This window comes from Juglans microcarpa x Juglans regia, chromosome 3D (genome assembly GCF_004785595.1).
Source record: "Juglans microcarpa x Juglans regia isolate MS1-56 chromosome 3D, Jm3101_v1.0, whole genome shotgun sequence".
Lineage (NCBI taxonomy): Eukaryota > Viridiplantae > Streptophyta > Magnoliopsida > Fagales > Juglandaceae > Juglans > Juglans microcarpa x Juglans regia.
Window position 1 is genome coordinate 23789050 of NC_054598.1, and position 21899 is coordinate 23810948.

The 21899-nt window shown below is 34.4% G+C and overlaps 2 protein-coding genes across 3 annotated transcripts; one reads left to right on the forward strand and one right to left on the reverse strand.

Moving 5' to 3' along the window:
• The first annotated feature begins 4203 nt into the window (after positions 1-4203).
• On the forward strand, positions 4204-7480 carry LOC121255748 (glycosyl hydrolase 5 family protein-like). The gene is made up of 4 exons (XM_041156239.1): positions 4204-4764; positions 5708-5955; positions 6069-6589; positions 6706-7480. The coding sequence occupies exons 1-4, from the start codon at positions 4342-4344 to the stop codon at positions 7146-7148; spliced, it is 1635 nt and encodes a 544-aa protein (XP_041012173.1). The 5' UTR covers positions 4204-4341; the 3' UTR covers positions 7149-7480.
• Positions 7481-7577: 97 nt separating this feature from the next.
• Positions 7578-10799, reverse strand: LOC121255750 (proteasome subunit beta type-7-B-like). 2 transcript variants are annotated; one of them, XM_041156243.1, is made up of 9 exons: positions 10697-10799; positions 10308-10470; positions 9486-9627; positions 9245-9341; positions 9073-9142; positions 8875-8979; positions 8472-8570; positions 8282-8369; positions 7578-7957 (listed from the first exon to the last, which is right to left on the reverse strand). In XM_041156243.1, the coding sequence occupies exons 2-9, from the start codon at positions 10449-10451 to the stop codon at positions 7881-7883; spliced, it is 822 nt and encodes a 273-aa protein (XP_041012177.1). In that variant the 5' UTR covers positions 10452-10470; positions 10697-10799; the 3' UTR covers positions 7578-7880. The 2 variants fall into 2 exon arrangements, with proteins under 2 accessions (XP_041012177.1, XP_041012175.1); XM_041156241.1 differs by having other exon boundaries at positions 10308-10793.
• Between the last annotated feature and the right edge of the window lie 11100 nt (positions 10800-21899).

Below are 21899 nucleotides of genomic sequence, written 5' to 3' on the forward strand. Positions count from 1 at the left end.
TGAGTTTTATTGGAAACAACCAAACAAATTTAGAGAAATTATCAAGAAAACTGATATAATATTTTGCACTAGTAGTGGAGACCATGGAAGCTGGGCCCCATACATCAATGAAAGTTAAATCTAAAGGAGAAGAAGAAACATGATTTGAGTACTGAAATGGCAAGTCATGACTTTTAGCCAACTGACATTCAGAGCACACATTGTGTTGTTTATGGTTTGCTACTGGAAAATGGATGGATGAGAGAACTCTATTGACAATTGGTGTGGATGCATGTCCAAGATGACGATGCCATTCACGAAGGGATGTGCAAACTGTTGAGAGGGCTTGAGGACAGCAAGATGAAGAGGTAAACTGATAGAGTCCATTATTGAGGTGGCCTTGATGATAGACCTTCCCCGAGTAATCCTTCACAAGAAAGAAATTATCATGAAATTCAAAATAAATATTATTATCAACACAAAATTGTTGAATGGACAACAAGTTTTTTCTGGATTTAGGGAACAAAAAGAATTTGGTTAAGAACAAAGGTAGAGTTGGCAGTGGTAAGTTTAGAAGAACCAATTTTAGAGATTCGCAAACCTTACCCATTTCCTGCTTGAACATGATCAGTACCCTGATAATCATCAGTCCGAAGATTCAGATTGTTGAGATCATTAGTCACATGGTGTGTTGCACTAGTATCGGCATGCCATTCGGTTTCCCAATTTCCAGCCGAGGTAGCAACCATTGCTTGCTTATTTTCTAGTTCGGAATCTTGATAAGAAAGATCAAAACAATGATAGCATTTTCGAGCCGAATGGCCAGGTTTATTGCAAACCTGACATATTAATGAGTTTTGATCATGGGTGCGAGAACTGTTGTTGTAGCCACCACAATTTCCACGCCCCCTTCCTCGAGGACCACCTCTTTCTCTGGCAAGTTGTGGATATTGCCTTTGTGCAACGTTGACAGAGCTTGGTGGCACTAGAGATGAGAGTTGATGGCGGGAGAGACGAGCCTCTGTTGTGAGCAAAAGAGACTAAATTTCTTCAATGGTGGCTGTGTCAGTGTGAGCTAAGATTGAGGCAACGAAACTATCATATCCGTGGCCTAAGCCTGCTAATGCATAGGTGATAACATCTTCATAACTCAGTGGTTGTCCTGCAACAACTAATTCATCAGTGAGTTTCTTAATAAAAAGAAAATATTCAGTGGCAAATTTACGCCTTTTGTTGCCGTGGCCAATTGAGTGCGAATTTGAACAATTTTGGCATGAGACCATGAAGAGAAAGTTTCATCAAGTGCACGCCATACAACAGATGAAGTAGTGTGATTCACTACTTGAGCAAGAACGCCCACAGTGAGTGAAGACATTAGTGTACTAAGAATAAGGTTATCTTGGCACATCCAATGAGAGTAGGCAGGGTTTGGTATGTCAGAGATAGCATGGCTTTCGGGTTGAGAAATAGAGATGGTTTTGGGAGGTGTAGAGATGGTACCATCAAGATATCCAAACAAATCTTGGCCACGAAAGTAAGGCACCATTTGTGGCTTCCAAAGGATGTAATTCTTAGGACTTAATTTGACAGTCACCAAGTTTGACATGGAGATAATAGAGGGAGATTGGGAGTTTTGGTTAGTAGTAGTAGAAGAAACTGGAGATGAGAAAGACATGAGTTAGACCTTGGTCTTTTACGGCTAATCTGATATCATCTAGAAAAATAAAAGATAAAAATATTTGAAAGAATTTTGTTTTTCATATGTTTCACTTGTAGTATACATGCAGTATATATAAGTGCATCTAAAACTGATTTGAAAGATAATGATTTCATTTGAAATCACTTGATATTCTACATGTACAAATCATTTCTCTTCGTATTTTTCAATTATCAGCAAAGCTCCCATTGGTCTAAATAGTCTTAGTACTTTCCTTTAAGAATAATAATATATACAAATTTAAAATATACAAGCTTCATGCAGTTTTTTTATTAAAAAAAATAGACTCAATGTAAAAGTGTGAAAAATTCAAATTTACATGGGCGAGTTCACTTTTTTACATTAAAATCAAAAAACCTTGCACAAAATTTGTGTATTTAAGACTTATCAATAACATTACTCTTTTTTTGAAAACCATAGTCAACATACTCATTTACCTTGGTGAAAAAAAAAAAAAAAAAAAAAACTGATTTTTTAGATGCTAACATTATAGCAACCTATAGCTAGAAACGTAATTTCTGCTGGTGAGTGGTGAGGTACCGGCCTATTACTATCGTCAAATTAAAGCATTCCAAAACATTCTAGATTGCTGAATCAATCGTCCTTGTGGCGAGCGGCCTTTTCTTGAAACCGTATCATATAGCCAAGGAATTCCCAATCAGGGCATTAACTTTTCTCAATTTTCTATTTTTTTTTTTTTTTTCTTGTAGACGTATCGGTTATAAATGTGCTGGTTTTATTACAATACCTCACCCCGACCTTGACCATCAATTAATATGTCTTTTTTAGGGAAAAAGGAAAAGAAAAGAAAGAACATGATAAATACAAAAGCAATGCTATGGCCAATGTGCATTGCCTTGGAAGTCTTGCAAAGACTAAAAAAGTTGAAAGAAAGGGTCATTATCTCTTGCGACCAAAGAAAGAAGGTAAAAGTAATGGGAAAGGGGGGAGCATTTTCTTCAGCTTAACTTACACAAGAACATGCATGCCTGCCAAAACATATATATCCCCATTACTTGGCGTGGCTACAACGATGATGGGCACTTCACATTTAACACGCTCAATCCACAAAGTGACTCCATTTTTAAATAGGAAAATGATATTATGCCGTTTAAGTTTATTCGCCCAATTTGACTGTTCATACATTTTATTTTATTTTTTTAATTTTGTTTTACTAAGGTCTCGTTTAGTTGTTAGACTCAACTGAGATCAACTCAGTTCAGTCTAATTTTAAACTAAATCTAACATTCAAACACTCAACTCTCAAATTACTAAACTCATCTCAACTCAAAACCTCTTTACACGTGAGATCTTAATATTTTTCAATTCAACACTTATTTACACGCGAGACCCACAACCTTTTTTAATTTTTTATAAATACATCTAAACTCATATTAACATCTAAATACATTTAAACTCATCTTAGGTGGACTCCACAAAACTCACTCCACATCTCAACTCAATATTATTTATAAAGAATTCAACTCAGCTTAACTCAACTCAACATGCAAACGCAACCTTAGTGTATTGATATTTTTTTAAAGATGTTTAAAAGAAAAAAAAAAAAAAAGGAGCAATTTGCACTAGAAGGACACCCAATATGCAAATCTAGGTGGCATAGTAGCACTACCCCTTTAAAATAACTCACTCACATCATCCACCCCTACCTCAATTGGTAATGTCATCACTAATGCATGGTACGTACAAAATTAGTTAATTATGCGTTGCGTTTTCGTGGCAAAAAGAGTTCGATAAACCCTTTTTTACCTTTTAACGATCTACCACTAGTGCAGATCATCAACACAAGTTTATTATGGAAATTAATGAACCAGCTCCAATATCCACCTAATACATGGAAATGATACCTTAACATTTCTGGTCAATTATGTAACAAAAGTTGGACGGACGGATGAGTTTGTTACAATGACATTATCTTAGTAGTAATACTTTTTCAAATTCTTTTATTCCTTTTCTTTTTTGTGTTTTCATAGGAACTGATTCAAAATCTCACTTATGAAAATCGTATGATCAACAATATAATTTACCCTTAAAATGAACTCGATATTGTTACTAAAAAAATTATTTCATACGAACTTAAATGATCCATCTTTCAAAGAGCATGGTAGCCCCCTCGTGTGTCTACAATTAGATGCCACATTTTTTTTTCACAGGGAGCGTATAAATAAAGGGAAATGATAGTTACAATCGTGAGTGCGCAAGTGTCGTGCAATCACTTTAAAAAAATGAATAAATACGAGATTACATGAAAAAAAATTAATTTTTTAATAGTAGACTTGAAAGCGATTGCATGACACTTGTTCACTCTACGACTGTATGTAATATTACTCATATATAAAAATTGAAACTCCCCCAAAACAAAATTCGAACATGACAAATGTACCTTTTCAAGGTTAGGTTGTGGGGAGTTCTCTAGACTCATATATATATATATATATATATATATTGAATGCAACTTATGAACGGTAGAAAGATGGTGGCATGGTGATGATAAAAAGAGAGGACTCCGAAAACTGTTCTTTTTTTCCCCCCATTATATACAAGTAGCTAGACATGGCCCAGGCCATCATATAAATAGGTGTACCAGTTCTCCACCTTCCCTACTCCTCCATAGTCAAGACATTAATATGGGGAGGTTCTTCTTCTTCTCCTTCCAGCTCTCTCTTCTATGGGTTCCTATAATCTTCCCCACTGTCATTCTCCAAAGCAAGCCTGCCATGGCCTTGCCACTATACACCAATTCACGGTGGATCATCGACGGAGAAGGGCAAAGGGTGAAGTTGGCATGCGTGAATTGGGTTTCACACATGGAAGTCGTGGTGGCTGAGGGCCTTAGTAAGCAGCCCGTGGATGCCATCTCCCAGAGGATTAAGTCCATGGGATTCAATTGTGTCAGGCTCACTTGGCCTCTTTTCTTGGCCACCAATGACTCTCTGGCTTCTCTCACTGTCCGGCAGTCCTTTCAGAATCTTGGGCTTTCTGAATCCATTGCCGGAATCCAAGCGAACAACCCCTCCATCGTTGATCTCTCTCTCATACAAGCATATCAGGTTACAACAAAATACCCATATATATATTCTTCTTTCCGAAATTTATTCTCTTACCAGTACAACATTCAAAGAAGAAAACGAATGCGAGTAAAACAAATCATGAAGGGAGGGCATTGTTAGCTTTTGTTTATGATATGTACGTTTCAGAGATTATGACAAACATGGGAGCTCGGTTGGGTTCTTCACGGGTTTGGTTTACTGCACGATGAGATCAGCTTAGGTGTATGTAGTCTTTGTAAGTTTGTAGTCATAGTAACCAACAGAATGCTGCCACGTAGGCATTTGAAACTGTCCAGTTGATACCCTAATCTCCCCCCTCCCTCCTAATTAATGTTCGATATCCTCATCAAATAAAGAGGATAATGAGATACTGTCTGCATTTTGGTGTTTTTAATGTTTGCCACTTTCCATTATGATACAGGTTAATAGAATAAGTGTCATAAGCTATAGATTTAATAGAAATTGACGACAATAAGTATGATAACAATGACAATTTGGCTGATGGCGATGCCCAGTTGCCCATGACAATGATCTCTTAACTTTCTTCTGAGTGATACAATATTCTAAACCCATTTGCATTTGCTTAACACTTCAAAATATTATCATAATATCTTTCAACTTTCATGGGCAGAGATATCCCTATGTGTGTGTGATGGTAATCTCCCATAATTACACGAAGAGAAATGCTTTAGCTACAAAAAGATTCTGCAAAAGTAAATCTACAAACTAACGTAACTTGATGTGATACGTACGTTAGATTGTAAAGTTACTTTTATTTTGTTGTAAAGTAGCTAAATCTAACGTATCATATGAAGCCATGTTAGTTTGTGAGTTTACTTTTATAAGATATTTTTGTGGTTGAAGCATTTCTCATGGATGAAGGGATCTGTTTATATATATAAATAATATTCTTATAATATTGGTCCAAATGTTTGTATCTCAGGCGGTGGTGTCTGGCCTGGGAGCTAACAACGTGATGGTCATATTGGACAATCACATAAGCAAGCCAGGTTGGTGTTGCAGCGGCTCTGATCGCAATGGCTTCTTTGGAGACGAGTATTTCAACCCTGACCTCTGGGTTAAGGGGCTAACTCGGATGGCCACAATCTTCAACGGCGTGGCCAATGTGGTTGGGATGAGCTTGAGGAATGAGCTCCGAGGCGCCAGACAGAACGTTAATGATTGGTACAGGTAGTACTATACTACATTCTCATCTTCGTTAATGGTTGATTTGTTCCTTTTCATTCAGTTCTTTGTTGTGCTGTTCATATCAAAATTTCAGTTTTCTTAATGAAATGAACTAGGTACATGCAGAAAGGAGCAGAAGCAGTGCATTCAGCAAACCCGGATGTTCTGGTCATTCTCTCCGGTCTGAACTACGACAAGGACTTGTCATTCATCCGCAATCAACCAGTGAACATCACCTTCACTGGGAAGCTAGTATATGAGATGCATTGGTACGCGTTTACAGATGGGAAGGCATGGGAATCTGGGAACCCGAATCAAGTGTGTGGCAGAGTGGTGAATAACATGATGAGATTATCGGGGTTCTTGCTAGAGCAGGGCTGGCCATTGTTCGTGAGTGAGTTTGGGATAGACATGAGAGGAACAGATGTGAACGACAACAGGTACTTCAATTGCTTCATGGCCATGGCTGCAGAACATGACCTGGATTGGGCACTCTGGACGCTTGCTGGGAGTTATTATTTGAGAGAGGGAGTCGTTGGGCCGAGTGAGTACTATGGGGTGCTTGATTGGAATTGGTGTGATACCAGAAATCCAAGCTTCTTGAAAAGAATCTCTGCTCTGCAATCTCCTTTTCAAGGTATAATGGTTTAATGGAATCCTCCTTTTCAAGGTATATATATATATATATATTCTACATTAGTCAATAGACTTGGAATGACATGTCCCAGGATTGCACTCAATTTTGACTTGCAGGGCCAGGCCTAGCAGAAACTGATCGACACACAGTAATTTTCCATCCATTAACGGGTCTCTGTGTCCTAGGAAAATCCCTCCTGGAACCACTCAGGTTGGGTCCCTGCGCCGACTCTGAAGCCTGGAGCTACACATCCCAGAAGACTTTGAAACTAATGGGAACACTTTACTGCTTACAAGCACAAGAATTGGATGATCCAGCAACACTAGGAGTAATTTGCACCGTTTCTAGGTCGAAATGGGAAATCATCTCAGATTCTCAGATGCATCTCTCATCGAAGGTTGGCAATGGTACTACCGTTTGCCTAGATGTAGACTCCAGCAATAACTTAGTCACAACTACTTGCAAATGCATAAGCAGAGACAACATGTGTGATCCAGGAAGCCAGTGGTTCAAGCTTGTTGACAGCACAAGAAGTTCAAATTCTAAAGAATCATTCTGATGAAGTCGATCTTGGCTCTGCTTGGGTAAGTGTTATATAGGGATATTTTTTAGATCAGCATAAGAGCAGCAGTCAAGAGAAGGAGAGCAACCAGACAAGCTCCTCAATACGCCCATAACTATTAGTCCCGCTGGAAATTTCGGTACCCCGAAAAAAAAAACCAAAAAAGAAATCTATACCCATGACGAAACTAAGATCAGTGTACTGGAGCAGATTGTCTGTGCTGTTAGTTTCTGTAAGTGAATTATTGGCTCATATTCTAATGCAGCTGATTATTTTCCCTCTAAACCAGGTCTGACGTTGTTGGTTCATACAAAATCTAGCAATTCAGCAAAAGAATAAGAAAATAAAAAAAAGGAAAGAAAGAAACAAAAACTAAAACAGAAACAAAATCTAGCAGATGGCATCTAGTCCTTGCATCTTCCATGCTAACCAAGTTGATTAATTCCGCATTAATAATGGGGTGCTCCAAAGCTGAGAAACAAGAAAACAATTCTCCAAATAATCATGCTTTACAAGCTAAGATATAATTTTTAATAATTTAAGCCATGTCCTGAAAATTAGGACCCTAAGGTTGACTGATGTCCAGCTTAATAAATCAGCGAAAAATAACAGAAAAAGAGTTTGAAATTAACTATAGACCCAGATTCGAAACTACATTAAGTGATTTAGAAGCAATTGAAGTGGGAAAGAAATTCATTCAAATTGCAACATGGAGTTCAACCACAGATCTCATTCTTCCATTGCATCTCCTCCGTTGACCACTTCCACCTTTTCTAGCAATGGCGTAACCCTTGTCAATAGAACTTCTGCAACCATGATAAACAGATGGTACCGGAGCATCAATAGCCCAACGTATGCATAAATTTGCACGCAAAATACAGGGGGTAATTATGGTCCTTGCCTAACGCAGCCCCACTAAAGAAAAGTGAGAACAAATGGAGTGAAATCTATCTAAGAAGAATCAGGGAGAAGTTGGTTATCATTTAAATAATTAGGTACAATTGTCATAGTTGCAAACCCTACTTGCAGCTCATCCGTCATTCATTAAAAGATAATAGCATAAACTACATGTCAATTTACTTCTACAAATTGACACAGAGAAAATAAACGTTTAGAATAGAATTACTAACCAGTCTTCTTGGGAAATGAAAATCCTTTGGAACTGACATATGTGCGAGGATTTGGCAACTGGTGGTTTCTCAGGTACTCTTTGTGACCCTAAGCCACAAGCATAATCAAAATTATATGTACGAGGAGAAGAAAAAAATGCATCCAAAAAGTAAACTTATGTTCAATGGTATGAAGTGCAGAACCACAAACCTTAGTTATTACGCAAACATCTACATTGCTTCCACTTCCTAAGTCATTGAAAATGCCAGAGCAAATAGCCTCACACACCAAATTTATTCCTTCTTCCTTCTACAGATTTTTTTTTTTTTTTTTTTCGGAAAATCATTAGCTATGGAAACATGCAAATATGTAATATCCAGTAACTAGTGACAGCATAAACTTTTCTCTTTAAGCACAACTTCAGCTAAAATAATACAAGAATCTTTCCAAACCAGATTAAATCACATAGTTTGATGTGATGGTGACATAAAAAGGAAAAAGAAAAAGGAAAAAAGAAAAGAAAACTCTGACTTAACTCCATAGAAAATAGGATAGGCTAAAGTTCAAGTTAAAAGCACTTAAACCATATAGTAGAGACTAGATAGTAGCTTACTGTCAAGCCTTCATGATACTTCGACTCGAAAACAGCCATCGCAGCAAGGGAACCAGAACCCATTGTAGCAAATGGCAAAGTGTCTGTGGATCCATGAGGGTAGATCTGGCAACAAAAATAATTCACCTGCTAATGTAAGTCTCATGTGCAACAAGAAACAATAGGAGTTCAGATGTTCACAAATGGAACCCAACTCACAGTGTGCAAATTTGGACCATTAGCATCAACTCCACCAAGCACCAAAGCAGCTTGAACGTAACCTTGGTAGCTGAACAAGTAACCAAGCAGTTAGGCCTGATTAAGTTGTCATGTTGAATAACGATTATATTGTTACATTGCAAGCGACATTATCAACACAAAATGAGCTTACTTGAAAAGGTGAGATTTCAAAAGACTAAGAGCAGTGACAACCCTTGATTCTCGACCAGTGTGATATCGATGCAGCTGCAGTTGGGAACTGACCATGTCTACAAAGATCAGCATCACTAGTATAACCACAAAGTCTCAAAAGATGGACATAGATATAAGCATGTAGCAGAAGCATAATAAACAACTACATGCCAGGTTAAATTCTTAAGGAACATTCGAGTCCAATATATAAATAAATAAACCTGTTACTGCCTCTGTATCAGCAGCAGTTCCTGCTCCACAGCAATAAATATTGGGCGCCATATAATGAATTTTCTCACAATTTTTGTCACAAACTATAGGTCCTTCGGTGGCTCTTGTGTCTGCCCCTAGAATAACACCATCCTAGGTACAAATGGAGAAAACTAGATTAGAAAGCTGAAAAATACTTGAACTCCGAAGGAAATGCAAGGAAATCTGAAAAACAAAAGGACCTACAGAAAAGGCCCAATAAGAAGTTAACTACAAAAGAATATCTGATAAGTACAGGCACAGCCACACCGCCAAACCCCCTTCCTTAAACAGAAAATGATAAGGTCATCAGTATCAACCAGCATCATAGTTACACATTGGAGGCTGGTAAACAAATTTGTGAAAAGTACGTTAAAAAACATAAGGATTAGGCATGTTCAATGTATACGCCCTATAAACTTGGGCTATGCCTTTTACTATCAATAAAATTTTACTTTTACATGTCAAAAAAAAAAAAAAAAAAAAAAAATTAATAATAATTCAAGCATACCAATCTAACAAAATTGAACTGGGAGCATATACCGAAAAGTTCCCAAATCCACAACAAAATCCATATTTACACAGGTTATTTAATTAATTACATATTCTGCCCTGTAAATCATATGAGCATATGAGATCCGCATCAAATTTAGCTAAAAAAGCGACACAACTCTTCTTTGCATAAATTGCTAATTATAATGGTCGTAGCCAGAGATAGAGTAAATCTAGAATCAAAAGGCAACAAACAAACTGATTTAAAGGCCAAACACTGCTGCAAACCATACGCAACATACCTGAAAAATTAACCCAACAATAGTTGTCCCAGTTTTTCGAAAAGACGGAGGTGGTACGCCTTTGTTAGAAAGCATTTCATTGCGTCTACACAAATCGAAACTGAATCCACCCTTAGGAGGAACCTCCACAGCTGCCTGAGCCATTTTGAATTCCACAAAAAACCTACTCATCCAATAAAGATAAACTCTTATATAATCACTGTAAAATGAAACACCACAGCTAGGGTTTAATCCCTGAAAGGAAAAAATTAAATAAAAACGAGAATTTAACAGAGAGAGCCCTGATTTTATGCTTTTCTATGCTCAACTAGGAACTAAAATCAGATACATTCCATAATTTAAACGCTGTGTTGAAGGTGTCATGCAAGCTATAAGGAATTGAAGAGTACCTGAGAGATATATGGGCAAAGCAGAAGAAAGTTTCTGAATGAGAGAGCCCATAGCCTCCGAAGTTAATTTAACAGAGTAAGCTTGGAGCGGAAGAAAGTGGAATCATCAAGAGAGGTCTCTAACGACTCACTTTGTATTAAACGAACAGTCGTTTTAGGACTAAAAAATACGAGCAGTATGATTAATTCATTATTTTCTTTTATGAATTTATAATATCATTAAATTTTATAAATTCTCGTGAATTTTTGTCCTTGGTTACTTAATTTTTTAAAATTATATCATTTAGGTTGATTATATGAACTATATTTAGGAACTAACAAATTGTATTCACCAATATTAACTGGCTTAATAATAAATCATAAATATTTGTTACAACATTTGTGTTTATGTACGCATCTTTTACGGTTTTTCTATAATTTCTATACATAATTATGCACTTATACGTATAGATATATATTCACAAGGGTGATGCTACACCCACCAAGGATTCTTACCGATCATGTAATTTTTTTTTTTTCAAATACTTTTTTAAACAATAAAAATATTTTTTTAAAAAAAGAAAAAAATATTCGTAGAGTCATTAAAAATAATTCTTTAACTATTAAATAAAAAAATTACAATCGATACCCACTCTTGGCAGTAGAGTAAATGAACTAGTTTGTTCGATAGCTCGCTCGGTACTCTTCCTGTTAAATTCGATTCGAACTCGACTCGTGAAAAAAAAAATTCACATGTGAAAACAGATACCCGCTCGATTAGTAAATAACACATACCTGACAAAACTTGAGTCAACAAGTTTAGGCTCGTTAAGGCCAGCTCATTTATGCTCGAGTCGACTTGTTAGCTAGACTCGATTAAAACTTATTCATATATTGATAAATATATACATACACTTACGTATATATATATATTAGCTAATAATATAGGCATAACACTTTTATAATTAAATATATAATATATAACCTAATTACTTATGTCTATATACTAAATATATTTCATAGCTATATTTTATAATTTATACAATAATTAGTTGATAAGATTTAATAATTTTATATAGTAATATGTGGGAACCATATATGAAATATGTAAGGAATAAAATATAACGGGCTCATGGTATTTTCTAGGCCCAGCTCAACGGGAGGAACTCATAAGGAGAAAAGAAAGAGAGAGAGAAGGAGGGGACAAATGCATAAAGGATGACAATGTGTCAAGAGAGAAAATGGATGATGTGACATAAAACAAAGAGAAGTGACATAAAGTAAAGAGAAGTGATATAAAACAAGGGGCATGAGATAAAAGGCACGGGTACATACGACTTCAAGAACTTTTGGCAAGGCTTCACAAAGACTTCACATTCTTCAACCTCACCATAGATACTCTAGTGAGAGGAGGAAAGCCAAATGATAGAATTCAGATCTCTATTGTATGTGGAGGATGAGTGACCATAAGAGATTGTAAACAAGTATATTATAGTGAAATTTTTCCTCCCCAAACCTCTATGGACGTAGGCCTAATGTCGAACCACGTAAATCTATGTGTCTACCACTATTTATTTTCTTTGCATTTAAATACTATTCACCGCAATGGCTGTACTCACGGATACTATATAGCTGTATCGGACCACCGTCGGGGGCTCCACGCAACATCGATCGAGGCCCAGACCAATCTCAGTGGGGCTGAGAATGGATCTTTCTCCCCTTCTAAACTGTTATGTTATTTTTAGGCGTTAACAAAATAGATATATGCTATTATATTATGTGTATGTATTAATAATTTATGTAGCTATATAATATATTGTATTATAGACAAATATAAACTAATTAGATATTAATTATTTATAAATTTTTAAAATTTTATTAAATAGATGTTCTACTTGTTACTTTTACAAATTTAATATTAGATTTTTATTTTTATTTTTTATAATTATTAAATCTTATTCAAAAAATAAAAAAATAAACAATTCGAGCCGAGTTTGAGTTCGAGTTGAGAACTTAGCCTAGCGAGTTGAGGTCGAATAAAGAATAAATAAAAATATTGAGTTTGGATTTGAATTTGAATATTTTGAATTGAGCCGAGCTCAAAAAGTCAAAAACCGATTCGGTTCAACTCAAATACAACCCTACTTGATAGGTATTCTCGGTAGGACTAGGATTTTCTATATTCACAATAATAATCCACTCAATCATTTTAGGAAGATTATTTTTTACTCTGCCTCTTTTTATATATACTAGCACGGTCAAAGGGACGTTTGCCAATTTTTTTTTATTTTTTTACCTAGTGATTAAGGAAGTATTTTTTAATGATATTGTGAATTTTTTATTTTTTTAAAAAATGTTTATGATGATTAAAAAAATACATGAAAAAAAGAAAAGAAAAATAAAAAAGTGAAATACACATTCAGGACACATTTTCGGGCTACTTTTTTAGTAACTGTAGCAGTTCTCTTTAGTTAATTAAAAATATTGTCATATTGAAATTATGTTAAAACTTTAATTATTTATATAGTTTTACTTTTTTAAAAATATTTAACAAAATTTCATCATTTATTTAATGATGAAATATTAGTATTTATAAATTAAATTTGATAATTTATTTATGATATGATATTTATACATTAGCCACCCATACGGCACCGCACAACCACCACCAACCCGCCGAGCTTGTCCCCACAGACCTCTCTCTCTCCCGCTGGAACAGGCCAAAGCCCGTAGCCCTCTTTCTTCCTCTACACGCACGGGTTTCTCCCCGTGTATTGATTTGGTGATGTGTGGTGATTTTGTGATTTTGTGGTGATTTGGTTTCTTCCTGTGCTTTGATTTGGTGATTTGTGTTGTGATTTGTGTGGTGAGATTTTTTTATTTTATGGTATTTGTGTGGTGATTTGTTGTGAGATTTTGCGGTGATTTTACCATGAGTTTTCTATGAGAATAGAGAGTGATGCAGATGCAGAGAGAGACGTAAGGTGAAATAATATTTATTACTATTTATGTTATTGTTCATTACTGTTTACGTTATAGATGCTTTTAAGAAACAAGGCAACTCATCATCACTGATCATCATGATCACGTACGTCGTACCTCATCACTACTACAACTGATCTCGATCATTGATGATGTTATCTTCCAATAAAAATTATGCTAAACATGCTGCATGTCTCACCCAGATCAAACTAATCAATACGTTCCACCCAATCAGAATATCAAATTTTTTAATTTTTATTTCTTTGTTAATTAATTAATTAATTAATTATATCGTTGAAGGCCAGCCTTGTACTCAATATGCATGCCTTTAGATAATTAGATTAATTAATACGACTATATAATATTTAAGACTCGAGAGCTTTCAAAGTCATTGTCATAATTTTGCCAAACAAAAGCAAAACTTTTAAATAATAATAATAATAATAATAATTTGAAAAAAAATTAAAGGGTCAGTGTCATCAAAATTAATAATAATTTGTTATAATTTGTTCATGTGAAGGTCCAGGCAAGATTATTAGATATTTTTTCAGATGAGAAATTGTAAAATATAGCAACATATATTATTGTTTTTTAGTGATTTTATAGTGATTTTATTAATTTTTTTTCCTCACTTTGTCTCTCTCCTTTAGCTCGATTCATCCCCACGTTCTGTTCTCCTTCAGCCCAGCCCGGCACCGCTGTGCACCGGCCAGCCTCACCGCCACCACCGGCAAGTACCCCTCACGCCGACGACCTACTCAGGCACCACCGATGTCCCCCACGCGCAACTCTATCTCTCCTCCGCAGAAACCCATCTGAAATAGGTTTCTCCCATTTATCTCAACCTACGTCGCCGTACGCAGCCACCCAACGTCACGACCACGATCGGCGACTCCCCCTCACGCCGGTGACCAACCCAGCCACCTCTGATGTCCCCCACGCGCAGCCCTCCCTCTCCCCCTCAGAAACCCAATTGAAATGAGTTTCACCCATTTGTGTCCAGTTGTGCAGCCGTACGCGGCCACCCAGGCCACTGCACTTCCACCACTTCACACTGGCAACAACCTCTACCAGAAGCAGCCACCACGAACCTCCCTTTCCCTCTCCGTCGCACACTGGCATTCACACGCACACGACAACTCTCTCTCTCCCTCTTAAACGAAGAAGAAATCATACCGGGGAAGTAATATCTGAAACGTGAACAGTAATTATTGTTCATTACTGAAGATGTTACTGTTCATATCTACATAGGCTCTTTTAAGATATAGGAAGATATATATATATATATATATATATATATTGTTGAATCAGCTCTTTTACATTTAAACTAGTGAGGACGGCATTTGCAAGACATGTGTGCATGCAGTTGCCCATATTTGAAGTTGTGCGTAGGGGTGATAAACGAACGTTCCGAATTGGAGAAACCGACTGAACCGGTAGTTTCGGTCCGAATTGGATCAGATTGAGACTGAGATCGGTCGGTCTCAATCCATATTTTAGAGTACAGAAAATTTTCAGTTCAGTCCCGGTCCAGGGTTTTTCACCCCGAACCAGACCGAATGAAAAATAAAAATAAAAAATATATTTTATATATATTATTTATATAATAATTATACAATTTATTATGTAATTCTCATCTAACCTATCACCATTTTTAATATAAAATTTTAAATATGTTATTAACACTTGTTAATATTATATCAATTAACTAATATTTAATATCAATTAGCTAATTATTTAATAATAATATAAATTAATAATGTAATTTTCATCTAATTTATTATCATTGACCATATAAAATATTTTTTATTGAGTTATTACATAATCCATATTAATAAGTTACTTAATTTTAATTTAGTATTTTAAATAATTTTTTTATTAATTGATTTTAAAAAATAAAAATAAAAAAATAATTAGGTCAGACCGAACTGACCGACACTGGTTCGGTTCAGTCCCTATTGGTGTTCAGTCCGTTCCGGTCTGAAAAAATGATGGTCCATCACCAAACCGATTTGCACCCTTAGTCACGAGTACTAAAATATTTTTTCATTATGAAAATAAGAAAACTTGTATAAACTTTTACGACTCGAGTCGAATTTATACAAACTAAGCGCATTTAGGTATGTTTGGATTCTTAAAATATTTTAAAATTTTGTAAATAGTATTGAAATGATTTTAATAAAAATATTTTATTAAATTTTGAAAAAAAGAAAAAAATCTGAATAAATATTATATTGGAATTCGTGAAAGTGAATAAATAAAATTATAAAATTGTTTGAATGTAAAATATTATTTCTGTTTTGAAGTTTGCAAAAGACAAAAGTTGTATTAATTCTTGTGTTTTATTTTGAAGTTTATAAAAGTTGTATTGATTTTTATATTGGAATAATGATTAGGTAATAATAAGATGAAAAAGTTAAAAATTTGAAATTGAAAAGTGATCTATATTTAATCGATATTTGATAATAAAATTATGAGAGATTTTGAAAATTCTTATATTAACATGACCTAAATTTTCTTGTTAATTAGATTTTCTTATTTTCTAAATGAATTGAACTAAGTCATTTATAGACATTTCATTTGGTTTATAGGACACGTTAATAATGGTTTCTTTTCAATGTTTATTGGAGTAATACATTTGCTCCATACACTATGGGTGACAATAGCTATCACCTTGTTTTTCTTTATAATTTTGACAGACGAATCAATATTTCTGAAAATGATTTAGCGATTAATATACATACATCGACGGACAAAATTGACTGACGATCATCCATGCATCGTTCCAACGCAAGTTAAAATAGTTAATTGGGTCAAATCTTCACTAAACATATTGACAAGTTTCTAGTTATTTTTAACCTTATTAAAACAAATTAAGAACAAGTATTAGCATATTTAAATGATATAAATGCTTAGGTTTTATAATGTTCATTTTTAAGGACATATTGATGATGTTGTTTTTTTCAAGAGAAATTTTATTTGCAATCTCTATTTAAGGACTGCATGTGCAAGTATTTTATTAAATGAAAAAAAAGTACCATTTTGATAAGGATATTATTATAATTTTTAAAAAAATTAAAGATAAAATTAACTAGACTTATAATATAGTCCCTATTTAAAGACTGTACGTAACATTGCTCTTTTTTTAATCAAGTTACGACTTTGTTAAGTTGGTTTTGAAGTGTTTAAAATTATGCGAAGATACCGACATATCATTAATCTATTTGTCTCCCACCTCCACATTCTTTGATAAAACATCGCTCAACCTTATTCAAATATTAGAACAGAAAGTTGGAGATTTATTGGCACTATAACCGTCAGACATAAACCTTTTTACGTCTACTTTATTTGTAACCGCCCAACTCACTCTCTAAAGGCTCGACCCGGTCCAAGTCTTAAAAAAACCAAACATAAAACAATCTTTTTACACTTTTACGTAAAGAAGTGTTACAGATATAAAAATATTATATAAAATAAACTAAAAAACTAACATAGTTTTAAAAAATCTATTAGATCTATTTTATAATAAAAGTAACTTTACAATTTGACGTATTACATCAAGCCACATCAATTTGTGAGTTTACTTTTGTATAATCCTTATGTGGTTAAAATATTTTCTTTTCACGTATAAGACTGTTCATCGGGACCAGAACCCGGGTTGCAAAACCCGGATACACCCATTCTGGGTACCGGGTTTAAGGGTTTTAAACCCAGAACTTGGTTTTTTTTTTTTTTTTTTCCTCCTTTAATTTGAATGTTTTTTAAACTAACAAACAAACGTATAAACCCCAACCAAAACCACACAAGCAAAATTGGGTATATGAGTGTATCCATGAGTATCATTAACAACTATTATATATGTAGGGAGTTTATGAGAGGAAAAAAAAAAAACTCAAAAACTATATATAATTGCATGTACGTGAGTTAAACGCAGACAACCGTGGAGACGGAAAGTAGGCAGGGGAAGGTATTAGCATACTGGAAAGAGAGGATAGAGCCATGGAGCAAGGGCTTGTCGTCATTGACAACGCAATCATCGTAGCCAAGCCTCTTGAAGATGTTATACGAATATAAAATAAAATAAAAAATATAAAAAATTCAAACTAAGAAAAAAAAAAAAGAAAAAAAAACTGAGTACTGAGTTGTAAACCCGGGTTCTAGATTTAAAATCTAGATTCATCTGGATTTCGCCCCAAGTCTAACCCGGGCCAATCTAGTTCGGGTTCTGGCCCGAGTTTAAAACCTGGATGAACAGTCCTATTCACATAACTCCTCCACTTTTCCCTTGCTTGCCCATTGTCCAGATTCCAGCATGCCGTTCAGACCTCCCAACCCCAAATCAGCATAGCCAACACCAAAACCTGCAAATACAAAGTTAAATATCTTATTTGGATAATGAGATAAGATGAAATGAGAAATTTTTAAAACTTCTCATAATTTCTTTCTAAAACATCACTTAAACACAAAACACTTTCATTTTCAAATTTTCAAATTTCAAATTTTTTTATCTAATCATTACAACTTTTATAAACTTTAAAATAAAATACAAAAATAATACAATTTTTTTAAACTTCAAAACAAAAATAATAATAATAATTATATTCAATCAATATTTTTACTTTATGATATTTATATTCAACTTTTTTTGTCTGCTTTTCCAAAATCCCAATAAAATATCTTAATTGAAATTATTTCACTATTATTCACAGAATTCTGAAATACTCCAAGTATCCAAACGAGCACTTAGGGCTTGTTTGAAAATAATTTCATTCCAAAATTCTCAATTTTATCTCATCTCATTTCATCTTATCTCATTCACAAACATAATTTAAATACAAAATTTTCAAACTAATTATTACAATTTTTTCAAACTAATCATTACAACTTTTTCAAACTTTCAAACAAAAAATAAAAAATAATTCAACTTTCAAATTTTCAGACAAAAATAATATTATAAAATTATATTCTAATAATATTTTAACTTTATAATATTTTTTATTCAACATTTTCTCTATCCTTTCCCACAACTCAAAAAATACTCAATTCAAAGTATTTCACTATTATTCATAAACTATCTTACTACTATTCATAAAATTTTCATCTTATCTCGCTCCCTAAATCTATATATCTATAAAACTATTACATAGATACAACAAAAAAGAATACAAAGATCCAAAGAGTGCAATAAACATTCATCTAGCCCACAGACGGGCCATCGAGGTCATGGGCTTGGGTGAGACATGAACAAGAAGAGGAGACGAAAAGGAAAGGGAAGGGGGTTGACCGTTAAAAATTTGTGAGAAATACGAAGAATTCTAAGATTTTATTTTAGAATACATGCCCAAGCGAATGAAAAACTCGTGTGGATGGGTAGCCTACTTGCTACCCACTCGCCTGGGTTTTAATTTATATAGTATCCGCTCGTGCTCGCACTTGCACCCGCACCTAGTTGCATGTCGTCCCTTAGCGAGACAAGTAGTTGGAGCTGGCAGAGTGGGTCTAGGTGACCAGCCATCCACCTTAAGAAGAGGTTCTGAGATTAAATAGTGTATGAATAACTATAATTTTTAATAGAGATCTACGTTTTACCTCAAAATTTTGGGATAATTAAATTACAACGAGCCTTAGGTATAAAACTTGACTTTTAGCACAAAGTTTCAGCCTCTATAGATAGAAAATTCAAAAGGACTCTTCAAGTCCTAAAGGATATGCTGAGAGCTAGCGTGATAGATTTAAGGAGATTTAGACTGATCACTTACCTTTAATGAAGATTGCTTACAATAATAGATAACTGTAAGGGAAGCAATGGTATGGTTGGTATCATACCCTACCAAGCTCTATACGGGAGAAAATGTAAATCTCTTCTTTATTAGGATGAGGTTGGCAAAAGAATAATCTTAGGAGTCGAGATTGTGGAGAGGATTTGTGAAAAGAGTATATTAATTTGAAAGATGTTGCACACAACTCAAAATAGACAAAAGAGTTGTATAGACAGATGGAGGAAAATGAAGAAGTTTGAGATCGAAGATAAAGTATTTCTACGAGTTACATCAATAAAGTGTATTATAAGACTTGGCAAGCAAGAAAAGTTGGGTTATCATCTACGTGGATTCGTTTGAGATTTTGTAAAAGGTCGGTCAAGTTGCTTATCGAGTTGCACTAGCGTCGCTCTTTTTAGGATACATGATGTTTTATGTGTTTCTAAGTTAAAATATATTTTTGATCTTTCACATATGTTGGATTATATATGAGTCTTTGCAAATTCAAGAAGATTTATCATATGAAGAGATCCCAAATTGTAGATAAACGAACAAGTATTACACTAAAAAAATAATAAAATTTGGGAAAGCTCTTTGAAAGAATCAAACCTCAAGAGAAGCATCTTGGATGCGTGGGGCTTAAACCAATCCCCCCTTGTTATCTCTTTACCTGATCTCTCACCTCTCTCTCTCTCTCTCATCATTGAATTTTGAGAAGTTCGTGCTCTACTTTAAAGGGGTTCAAGTCTTTGCCAAACCAATAAGAATGCCTAGCTTCTTGTGGGTGTGTATCAGGCATATTGTTGTTGACAGTGACTGGAGTTCTCTATTATCAACAAATTTCGAGATTAAACGAGTTTGAGGTCTAGTGGCTTGATGGTCATCAGTTTATATTTTGTTGCTTTACGATGATAACTTTTGATTGTAAAGAGAATTTTAGTTGAAACCATATTTTTAGTTACTAGTAAATTTTGTTGGACTATTTGTCGTGTAAATATATATTTAGATTTTAGGTGCCCTAATACCGAACCTTGTAAATGGAAATTTTGAGGTTTATTTTAATTATTATTGAAAATAGCTTAGACATATTTTACATTGTTAAATAAGATTAATTCGAATTACCTCAAGAAGCGGAATTTTCACAAACCCGGATTTTTTCTCGTCTTACAACCCATGTCACTTTGTTGTTTTTCTCATGAGAGGTTAATTAACTTCCCTGAAGTTAAGTGGTAGTGGATGAAAGTTAATTAATAACCTCTCCATCCATGTGAACACAACATAGATCATGGAGTTACCCACTACTAATATCTCCCACTTTTTCGTAACAGGTGCCATGCTCATTAATAATCTCCTCCTAATCTTTCAACCAATTATCCCTCATACAGAAAATGAAGTATGCGACCTGACAAGAAGGTAAAGGGTAGGAATACTATATTAAGTCACCATCATAATAACATAGTATATCACTCATAGTATCTCATCTATGCCCCAAACTATTTGATCTCACTAGGTCAAGTGTCCTTAATCCTCACGAATTTATAACTCAAAGCAATTTTTGACTTCACATTATATAATCTTCTCACGATTATATCAAGTCAAAACGACATAATCACCTGGGCTATGAGACAAAACAATAAGTAAGAATCTAAACAATCTTCAATAGACACTAATTATGTCAATTCAATTAGACTTGAGTGCTGTCCTAGATATGCTTCGCGAGACCGTATTATTTGTGGCCTTAAGAAAACATGCTAAAGCAACAATATCAAGTTTTCATCTCATGACATAGTTTCAGGTTCAAGAGCATAGAAATAGATCATTTGTTGATCTATTAGGACTCATATAATAATGGAGCAGGGACTCATCTAATCACTCCCTCATGTGGTCGTCTATAGTACATATAGTATGAAATGTATGTTACAGTGGAACTCCCACTTAATTGGGTTTGTCATGTTCAAACACTATAGGAATCTTAGTCTAGTCACCACAAACGCACTCTAACTTGAGTTTCTTAGCACAATTACTCATCTGGTACCTACCTAAGATATCACATTCCACTTTAATTAGGCTTCATGAAATTGTGCAAATACTTTATATACGACTCTTGTAAGTCTAATCTTAGCCAAACTAAGGCAACATTATTTAAATTTATCTTAAATGCTTCGAAAGCATTAAGATATTTACTATCTCACTTTCCAAACTCCAAAGTAATCAATATGTCTGATCTTGCTCACTATTCAAGTGCCAAGGTGATTATCCATGTGAGTGGACTGATCTTTGCCTGTGACATCTTTATAATGTGTGATTTTCACTTAGTATCAGTTAATTAATAATATGAAATAAATACAATAATCTTACTGCAATAGATACTAACAATGTCAAATGTATAATAAAGTCTAAGTTATCCTCAATACAACATATATAAATTCCGATGAAGTCCCAAACTCCTAACATGAGTTTGGAAAATATTTCTACTAGTAGCC